Source organism: Suricata suricatta, chromosome 3 (genome assembly GCF_006229205.1).
Source record: "Suricata suricatta isolate VVHF042 chromosome 3, meerkat_22Aug2017_6uvM2_HiC, whole genome shotgun sequence".
In the NCBI taxonomy this organism is placed as follows: Eukaryota; Metazoa; Chordata; class Mammalia; order Carnivora; family Herpestidae; genus Suricata; species Suricata suricatta.
The window spans coordinates 142,612,155-142,622,766 of NC_043702.1; the positions used below are offsets into that span (position 1 = coordinate 142,612,155).

The 10,612-nt window shown below is 38.6% G+C and overlaps 1 protein-coding gene across 1 annotated transcript in view; it reads right to left on the reverse strand.

The window, feature by feature from the left end:
* LOC115288246 (membrane cofactor protein-like) overlaps positions 1-10,612 on the reverse strand; it is a 36,853-nt gene that overhangs the window by 8,441 nt on the left and 17,800 nt on the right. Inside the window, exons 6-11 of the mRNA XM_029935373.1 lie at positions 8,804-8,986; positions 8,107-8,154; positions 7,952-7,999; positions 6,451-6,498; positions 2,155-2,199; positions 400-435 (exon numbers count right to left, since the gene is read on the reverse strand). Of these exons, the coding sequence (XP_029791233.1) occupies positions 400-435; positions 2,155-2,199; positions 6,451-6,498; positions 7,952-7,999; positions 8,107-8,154; positions 8,804-8,986 (408 nt within the window). The remainder of the gene's footprint in view (positions 1-399; positions 436-2,154; positions 2,200-6,450; positions 6,499-7,951; positions 8,000-8,106; positions 8,155-8,803; positions 8,987-10,612) is intronic.

The window sequence follows — 10,612 nt, forward strand, 5'->3', positions numbered from 1 at the left end:
TGTCTGGACTCATCACTGTCTGAAGCTCATTCCCTGGAGTCATCTGAACAGTGCACAGTAGTCAGGGAAGAACCCTCGCTTCGTTTAGAAAAGTACCCAGAGTGTGTATATATCTGGGACACAAAGTCATGACTAATCATCCTGAAAACACATCGAGTATTTAGGGTTTGTTACTAAATGGACATGTAGACTATAAACGGATATACATTCAGCAACAAAACATACTGTATTATATACAAGGTCAGACCGTTCTAGCCTGGTGTACTTCATTTCAAGCTGTAAAAACTATAGAAATGGAAGAGGCAAATTAAAAATAACTTAATTACATAAATTAAAAAATAATGTACTTCCTCACAGTCTTATTTTTATTTAAGTAATATCAAATTTTGGGCTACTTACGAACAGCAATCACAATCAGAGCAATGAATCCTTTGCCTGAGAAGAAAATGAAAAGAGCTTGAAGGTTATTGAGCACACTGGGGTCCCAGGGAGAAGCTGCACTGAACCCTGCTCAGATCATCCATACCCCACAGCAAAAAGGAGGTCCTCAGACACGTTGTGGCCCGACTGCTAGTGTGTCCGGGTCAGTCTGATCACAAAGCCCTTGGACTCTGATCCCACACCCGGGGGCACCCCTGTAAGTCACTTCATAGGAAGCTCACTTTTCCTTGTTTTGTGCTGTCCTTGCCATACCAGGTTATTTAGTAAAGCTTCCCAGGACAACTAAAATTCAGTAGATTAGAGGGAAATTGCTTTAAAATGTATTACCCCGTTGTACTTGGTTTACTTAAGTATTCATTCTATCATTTATGATTTTGTTAGGAATTTGTATTTTTTTTCCATCAAAGTGGGGTCTGTGGACTGAGTCACAAATAAATTTCTACTCATCTCTCACAAAGATGTTGGTTTCAGAATCATCAAAATAATATCTTATCATCAACCCCTCCTGATCCTCCACCCCCTAAAAACAAGGCTAAATCCTAATTACCAAGGAGATTCTATATATGTAAATGCAACACCAGATGAAAATAATGCATAGAAACTTAAACATGCATTTTTGACTAGCCAGAGAGTAATAAATCATACTACAACATCTTAATTCTTAGAAATGATGTCAGGAGTACCGTGGCTTCTAAACTGCTATTATTTACATTAAAGTTCTGGAAGTCAGAGCATAAAATGTCATGTTTAAGTCTGTCCTTTACATTTCATAAAAGATTATGAAGTGTCTACCATTTTACAACAGCACCTGTTTTACTGGTTCAAGGACAGTCTGACCACAGTGGTCAGAGGGAAAATATAACAAGCCTAAAGAGTTACAAAAAGTGAATCCTACTAAACTAGTCTAACACAAATAAAAGTAATAGATATTTCTCATTTATTTATCAAGAAATCTTTATTTCCATTTAACTGTCATAACTATAGCTTTTTCTTCATTTTCTTGAACTTACGTTGTTTGGACAATGTGAGTCTATGGAAAGTTTGCCACCCAGAGTGTTACAGGAAAAAAACTGACCCAAACTGTAGCATTTTAAGGCTTTATGTATACCAGGTACAAGTAGAAAGAAACTTTATCTACAAATGGCCACCAAAAATTAACACTACCCCATGGACAGCAAGTTATGTTTTATGTATTTTAGCCTATATATAATCATATTATTTAAGAAAGTAACCTCGGGGCACCTGGGTGGCTCAGTCAGTTGAGTGTCCAGCTTCGGCTCAAGTTATGATCTCACAGTTATGGGTTCGAGCCCCGCATCAGCCTCTGTGCTGACAGCTCAGAGCCTGGAGCCTGCTTCGGATTCTGTATCTCCCTCTCTCTCATGACCCTCCCCTGCTCGTGCTGTCTCTCTCTTTCTCTCAAATAAATAAATAAATAAATAAATAAATTAAATAAATAAATAAAATAAAATAAAAAAAAGAAAGTGACCTCACCAGACTAGGAATCCTATTAACAACTATATTGTCCACATGCATCTAACATACTGCTTACATCTGCCATGGTGTCTGCACTATCAGAATAACTCCAAATGTCAATTATTACCAATTTATGACATGCTTTTTCTTCTCTATCTACAAATAATTGAAATATGATGTTTACATGTAAAACACTAGGGTCTCATAATACAAGGCAATCAATAAGCAAACCAGTACCTAGAGTACTCCCGTCTGTGGGTGGTGTGCTGGTAGGGGGAGCTCCTAGGGGGGAAAATGAAATAAGTTAAAAAGAAAATAATGAAGGTTAAATACCTCCAAATTCAGAGGATTTAATCTTTCACCTTTGTATAAAAACCCTTGTAACTTCGTTTTCCTTATATAAACTATATTAAATGTCTCCCGTTAAAAGCAGTATCCTAATATACCATAAATCTGTATGTTATCAGTATTCTTCCAATCCAATAACATTTCCTGTGATAATATTCTAGAGGATAGCAAGCACCATAATTCACCTACGGCCTCAATGTGACTCTACTTAAAACTCTGGGGGCTTCATGGGCTGCTTAGACGTTGGTCTGCAATAGAAGGAAACCTCAATGTGACAAAGGCCATTTATGAAAATGCCATCACTAGCATACTCAATGGTCAAAAACAAAGTTTTTCCCTCAAGATCAGGAACAAGACAAGATGCTTGTGTTTTCCACTAGTCTAGTCAGAGCAATTAGGCAATAAAAAGAAATAGAAAGTATCTAAATCGGGAAGGAAGAACCAAAATGATCTCTATTTCAGATGATGTGACCTTTACATAGAAAACTTTGAAGGATCTCACACACACACACACACACACACACACACACACACACACACACACCCATATTAGAATAAGTGAATTCAGCAAAGTTGCAGGGCACAAAGTCAACACACTAAAATCAGTTGTATTTCTATATACTAACAATGAATAATCCAAAAAGAAAATAAGGAAAACCCCATTTACAATAGCATCAAAAAAGAACAAAATGCTCAGGAATAAAACAAGACGACAAAAAACTCATACACTGCCGACTACAAAACATTGTTGAAACAAACTGAAGATATAAATAAACAGAAAGACATCCTATGTTCATGAATTGGAAGACTTCCTATTATTAAAATGTTCCTACTACCCAAAGCAATCTACAGATTAAATGCAACCCCTATCACCATCTTGAATATGCATTTTGCAGAAACAGGAAAAACCAACCTGTAATTCATATGGCATCTCATGGGACTGAGAATAGCCAAGATACTCTTTTTTTTTTTTTTTAATTTCTTTATTTTTGAGAGAGAGAGAGCCCAAGCAGAGGAGGGACAGAGAGAGAAGGGGACAGAGGATTTGAAGCAGGCTCCATGCTGACAGCAGAGAGACCGATATGGGGCTCAGATCCACGAACCTTGAGATCATGACCTGAGCTGAAGTCAGACACTTAACCGACTTCACCCAGGGGCCCCCAAGATAATCTTGAAAAAAAAAAAGAGAGCCAAGTTGAGAGGACTCATGTTCCTGATTTTCAAATTTACTACAAAGCTACAGTAATCAAGCAGGGTGGTATTGACATAAAGACAGACACAGACTAATGGAGCAGAAGAGAAAGCCCAGGAATAAGCCCTTATGTCTGTGGTCAAATGATTGTCCACAAAGGTGCTAGGAATATTTAATGGAGAAAGGGCAAAATTTTCAACAAATGGTTCTTAGAAAAACAGATAAACTGGGCTTCATGAAAAATGTAAGACTTTTGTCCATCAATGGACACTGTCAAGAGAGTGCAAAGGCAATCCACAGAATGAGAGAAAACATCTACAAGTCATCACCTGCTGAGACATCAATATACAAATTATGTAATGAACTCCTAAAACTCAGTAACAAAAAACAAGCCAATGGACAAAGACTTTGAAAAGACATTCCTCCAATGATCCCCAAAGACCAAGAAGCACATGAAACGATGATTCATCACTAATCATGAGGGAAATGCAATACAGGCCACTAGGAGATACTTCGCATGAACTAGGACGTGTACTGGGTTATTATTAAAACTCAGGAAAGAATGAGCGCTGCCAAAGAGGTGGAGAAATTGGAACATTTGTGCATCACTGATGGGAATGTAGCACGGTGCGCCCACTGTGGAAGACATAAGGATGCTCCTCAAAACAGTAAACACAGAATTACCACATAACCCAGCGATTCTACCTCTAGGTACATACTCCACCAAAACTGAAAAAGAGAGCCTCAGACAGTTACTCAGGTGCTAATATTCAGAGAAACATCATCCAGAATAGCCAAAAGATAGAAACAACCCAAGCATCTATCAACAGATGAGTAGATAAACAACACACAGAACATAATACAATGGAATATTATTCAGTTGGAAAAAGTAAGTTCTGACCCATGGTACCCCCAAATCAAGAGCACATTGTATACACTGTATGTTCGCCAACTTGACAATAAATTATATTAAAAAAAAAAGAAAACATTATGCTAAGTGAAATAATCCAGAATACACTAGGTAACTGAAATAAGCCAGAAATGATTCCGGTTCTATGAGGTATTTGCAATAGTGAAATTCATGAAGACAGAAAGCAGAATAGTGGCTACCAGGGCTGAAGCGGGTCAGGAAGAGATGGACAGTTACTGCTTAATGGGTATAAGGATTCAGTTTGAGATGATGATGAAGAAAACGTGTTAGAGATACAGATAGTAGTGATGGTTGCAAATAATGTGGATACCCTTAATGCCACTGAAATATACATTTAAAATAGTTAAAATGATAATAAAAGTTTATCTAGAAAAATTAACATACAGAATGGTCTAAACATTTCTGACAATGAAGTGTTCTGCCAGATAATTAGAAGTCCCATTGTAAAAAGATGATTTGTGTATAGAGTTCAAGGCCACAGAAGAATGACTAGGATACCCACGAATTTAACATATAATAAAAACTGGCACTTGCGAAGAGCTGGAGAGAAAACAGCTTATTCAACAAATGTTGCTACTTTGCCCCTGGGTAGGGGTGGTGGAGCGGGCAGGAACCCCACTTCACGCCACACACCACAGTACATTTCAGATGCACCAATGATCTCAATGCAGAGAAAGTAATCAGAACGCATGGCAGAAATGTCAATAGGTTTCAGGGTGGGTAAGGACTAAAGCGTTTATAAAGAAGACAAAATACACATAGCCTTTAGGGAAAAGATCAATACCTACAACCACTTGTGAATCGAAAACTTCTACATATATAAAAGATCAGAAAACATGAACAGCAGGATGCCATTTTTATGTAGGAATAAAGAAAAGAGCCTCACCAAAGTATGTATAACTACACATAAAAGGATGCTTACGTACAGAAACAGATAAAAGAAACCCTAAACTATTAAGTGGTTAGTTCAAGTAATGGATTAGAGAAAGAGAATGAGAACTAATCTTATATTCTAAATACTGTTTTAATGTTTGAAAATTTATAAGCTTATATTTATATACTACTTCTGTATTACAGTTATAAGCAGTGAGGTGCCTGGCTCAGTTGGTGCAGCATCCGACTCCTGATTTCGGCTCATGTCATGATCCCAGAGTCGTGGGTTCGAGCCCCCTGCCAGGCTTGGCACTGAGTATGAAGCCTGCTTAAGATTCTCACTCTCTCTCTCTCGGGGCGCCTGGGTGGCTCAGTCGGTTAAGCATCTGACTTTGGCTCAGGTCAGGATCTCATGGCTTGTGAGTTCGAGCCCCACGTCGGGCTCTGTGCTGACAGCTCAGAGCCTGGAGCCTGCTTCGGATTCTGTGTCTGTCTCTCTGCCCCTCTCCCACTCTCACACTGTTTCTCTCTCAAATATAAATAAACATTAAAAAAATTATATATAAAAAAAGATTCTCGCTCACTCTCTCTCCCTATCTCCCCCCCAACCCCTCTCGCCCACTTGTGCATTCTCTCTCTCTCTAAAATAAAAAATTTATTAAAAAATTATGAAAAGCAATCTATAGCTGAGTATAAAAATCTTAAAAGAAAACTGACTAGTAAAATTAAAGCAAAGAAAAAAAAACAAAAAACTGTTCACTCCCTATTAACTGGGCTTTCATTTATAATGAGTTAGGACATGGGGCGCCTGGGGGGCTCAGTCGGTTGAGCGTCTGGCTTCCGCTCAGGTCACAATCTCTCAGTTTGTGGGTTCGAGCCCTGCATCAGGCTCTGTGCCAATAGCTAGCTCAGAGCCTGGACCCTGTCTTCAATTCTGTGTCTCCCTCTCTCTCTGACCCTCCTCTGCTCACGCTGTCTCTCTCTCTCTCTCTCTCTCTCTCTCTCTCTCTCAAAAATAAATAAAATATTTTAAGAAATTGTAAAAAAATCAGTTCGGACAAATTGAGAAAAATATTGTAGAAACCTAATAGAAAAATGAGCAAAGGAAATGCAAATTAATATGTCATCATTTTTAATGCACCACCTTATAAAGCCCTTAACAACATGAGTAGGATAAAGAGTGCTGGACCTGGATGGCTTGAACCCGGAGTCGTGGTCGTACGTGGAAGCTCAGATTCTGAAAAAGTTAATGTATCAATTCACCAAATTTATGAATACAAAATTATGGATTTAATTTTGATTTGGACTTAAAAAAAATTATTTCCCAAAGTGAAAAATACATACTTTTTGAACTTCGTAATTCTACTTCTGAGAATTTAAACTATCTATTTGCAAAAGTACATCAGAATGTATGCATAACAATGTTTGTGATAGCTTTATATTTTAAAATGGAAATCCCAGAAGTTAATTGGCAATAAATCACTAAAATAAAAGATAGCTACTCTGAACTCTGGGGGATATTTCCTTCCAACCACGGCAAAAAATCTTTCAGTTCTTAAGCAGAGTAGCACATGAGCCGAATGTGCAACCTTCATTCCAGTGAATAAAGACTATGCCTGCCTTTCAGTGGCTAAGAAATTTAGTTTCTATCACCAAACAAAAATGTCAGTAAAGAAGAAAAAATTAGTGTATTAGGGGCGGAGGTTAGTGGAGGTGAGGGATGGGAATACAGATCTTATTGTAGAGATAGCAGAAATTTCCCAGTTTAAGCTATGCTACAAAAAACAAAAACAAAAACAAGTAAAAGAAAACAAAACCCAAAACTAAATTGGTTGTAGTCCAGCAATTGAAACATAGCTCTGGACCAGGAAGATACCCTAAAGGAGCCAACAGATCACTTCTGAAAGGAATAAAAACATCGAAGTCAAAAGCACAGAAACTATACATGTTAAAAAACAGAGGCCAAGGACCTTTCTCTTCACTAATATTAATTTGAGTGATGTCATATGAACTGCCTTTAGGAGTTTCCCACAGGCATTGTGCTGTTTTAAATGAAGGGGCGCCTGGGTGGCTCAGTCAGTGAGCGTCAGATTTCAGCTCAGGTCACGATCTTGCAGATCGTGAGTTCAAGCCCTGAGACTGGGCTGTGCTGACAGCTCAGAGCCTGGAGTCTGCTTTGGCTCTGTGTGTGTCTCTCTCTCTGCCTCTCCCCTCACCTCTATTTCTCAAAACTAAACAAAAAAATTTTAAATGAATCCCACTAAACATTTACCATCACTCTTTAAGGAAGGCATTAAATCATTTTACAGGGGCACCTGGGTATCTCAGTTGGTCAAGAGTCTGACTTGATTTATGCTCAGGTCATGATCTCACAGTCATGAGATCAAGCCCCTCATTGGGCTCTGTGCTCACAGAGTAAAGCCTGCTTAGGATTCTCTCTCCCTCCCCTTCTGCCTCTCCCTTGTTCAAGCATTTTACAAATATGTAAATACATGTAAACTTTACATAACTTGCCCATGCGTACATATCTGTTTATATCTGCGTACTATGGAAAATAATTTTAGAATCGCTAACAACTTAAAATGGCTATCAATATGTTCTTTCTCCTTTCATTACTAAACATGATAAATGTGTGTAAAACATTACAGATTTAGAAGATTTTGAAAAATATAAGCAGGAAGGTACTAAACCTGAGACACTCGGAATTGGAGGGTTTGTACTGGGAGAAGTAGTCGACACTGGAAAACAAAATAATGTAGATGTATCAAATGCTTGGGGTCACTGCTGGTATTTGCATCCAGAATTTAAAAGAGTTTTGGAAAATATAAGCAGGAAAGTACTAAACCTGAGACACTCGGAATTGGAGGGTTTGTACTGGGAGGAGGAGTCGACACTGGAAAACAAAATAATGTAGATGTATCAAATGCTTGAGGTCACTGCTGGTATTTGCATCCAGAATTTAAAAGAGTTTTGGAAAATATAAGCAGAAAGTTACTAAATCTGAATGATTCAAAACTGGAGGATTAGTACAGAGAGGAATCAGTACCGGAAAAAAATTAATGTAGACTGGATTAGCAGCCCCCCCACCCCCAAATTATTGCTTTCTTTTCACTTATATGAATTATACCTTTCTTTTCTTTTTTTAGTCTTAATTCAAGTTAGTTAACATACAGTGAGTGTAGTCTTGGCTTCAAGAGTAGAACCCAATGATTCATCACTTCCGTATGACACCCAGTGCTCATCCCAACAAGTGCCCCCCTTAAATGCCAGGCCTCCATTTACCCCATCACCAACCCCCCCTCTCCTTCATTTTTACACACTCCATGTGAGAGAAATTTATATACCAGTGTGACATACGTAACATGCAAAGACCCTATGAAAACACATAAAATCACAACAGCAGGATTCTTCTGTGAATTCATCTGTCAAGGCAGAGTCAAATACTAAAATTGCTACGTTTCACCTATTTTAGGCATCATTGTTATTTAATGTCAAAGAAACAAAATTAGAAAAAAAGAGAAGGAAAAAGATACCCATTGTACCTTTATAACACATTGGGGTTGCTGGCTCCCAAGTACCCTCGCTGCCACAGACGACTATGTTGGTTCCGTTATAGGTGTAACCCGGGAAGCACGAAAACACAACTGTTGCCTTGTAGTAGTACTTCGTTCCAAAGCCTGATTCCAGCTTTCCATTGAGGGGCTCAGGATGTGGACACTTGACCACTGAAAAGTAAAGAAACTCCAGAGTTAATGGAAAGCTGTTTTAACAAAGGACCAAAAGAAAAAAAAAATAGTGCACAGTAGTAATTTCTAACAGGAAAAAACATACAACGAATGAAAGGCAAGGTGTTAATTAAAAGAAACAAAAAATTACCCAAGGAACCTTTATATGTATGTACCTTTTAATGCCCGGGCAAAAGATTTAGAGAAATCTATAACTTTTTTTTCCACTTAGAAAAAACTGCCATTTATTGGCTTTCCTGCATTTTTTTCCCATTACTTGACAAATTTTCAGAAAGGTCTGATGATTGCATACAAATCCAGGACAAGTTCAAGAGCAACTTTTGATCTTCGTTAGCTCTAGGGATTTTAATTAATTAATTACTTTTTTTATTTGAGAGAGAGAGTGCAAGCACGAGGAGAACAAGGAAAAAAATCTTAAGCAGGCTCCGTGCTGAGCAAGTTGGGGCTTAATCTCACAATCCTGGGATCATGACCTGAGCTAGAATCAAGAGTCTGATGCTTAACCAAATGAACCTCCCAGGGGCCCCAACTCTGGGTATTTTTTTTTTAATGTTTTTAATTTATTTTTGAGAGACAGAGAAAGACAGCGCGAGCAGGGGAGGGTCAGAAAGAAAGGGAGATGCAGAATCTGAAGCAGGCTCCAGGCTCTGAGCTAGCTGTCAGCACAGAGCCCGATGCGGGGCTCAAACCCACAAACCGTGAGATCATGACCTGAGCCGAAGCCAGACACTTAATCAACTGAGCCACCCAGGTGCCTTGGTATTTTTTTAAAGGTCATGCTGACACTGCGTGCAGTATCCTGTTTTTCTAGAAAGATAAGAAAGGCTTTTCTGAGACGGTCCTACTTGAGTTCAAGTTTAAAAGTTGAAAAGCAAGTGGCCAAGCAAAGATGTGCAAAATGAAAGTTCTCAGGTAGCAGCAACATACATAAATGGGATGTTCAAGAAACAGAAAAGCCAGTGGAGTTAGGGCAGGGTTTCCCAAACATCCTGGCCTGCAAGCCAGAGCTCAAAGGACACATTTTGCGTTGTAAACCGGTACATAAGCACACAGGCCTGAAATACAAGTCACCTTCATACCAGCGTGCTCTGCTATTTCCTTCTGCTCCACCTCTTAAAAGTAAACTACCGCTCATGACCTGACAGATGGATTTCAGAAGCTATTAATTTATCTATTATGTAATCTTCTTTGCCATCGTGCTAAACTACTCTTAACTGCACTAATGATTTCCCTTAAGTTTGCTGGACATCATTTACACGCAGTAAAGCTCGTCCTGTGAAGCGTACCGCTGTATGAGGTGTGAAAAGGCAAATGATCATGGAATTACCACAATAAATACAGGGAAAAGTTCCATTGCCCCCCAATATTTCCTCATGGCGCTCTGTAATCAACCCTTCCCACCCCCACAGCCACCTTGGCCAACCAGCCGAATACTGATCTGTTTTCTATTCGAATAGAGCTTTTCCAGAATGTCATAATGAGCTTAATTTCTTCTTTTTTAGTTTCTTATGGTGGAAGCTTAGATCATGGGTTTGAAACTTTTCTTTTTCTAATAGAAGTATTTCAGGCTACAAATATTCCTACAAGCAATGCTTTTGCTGTATC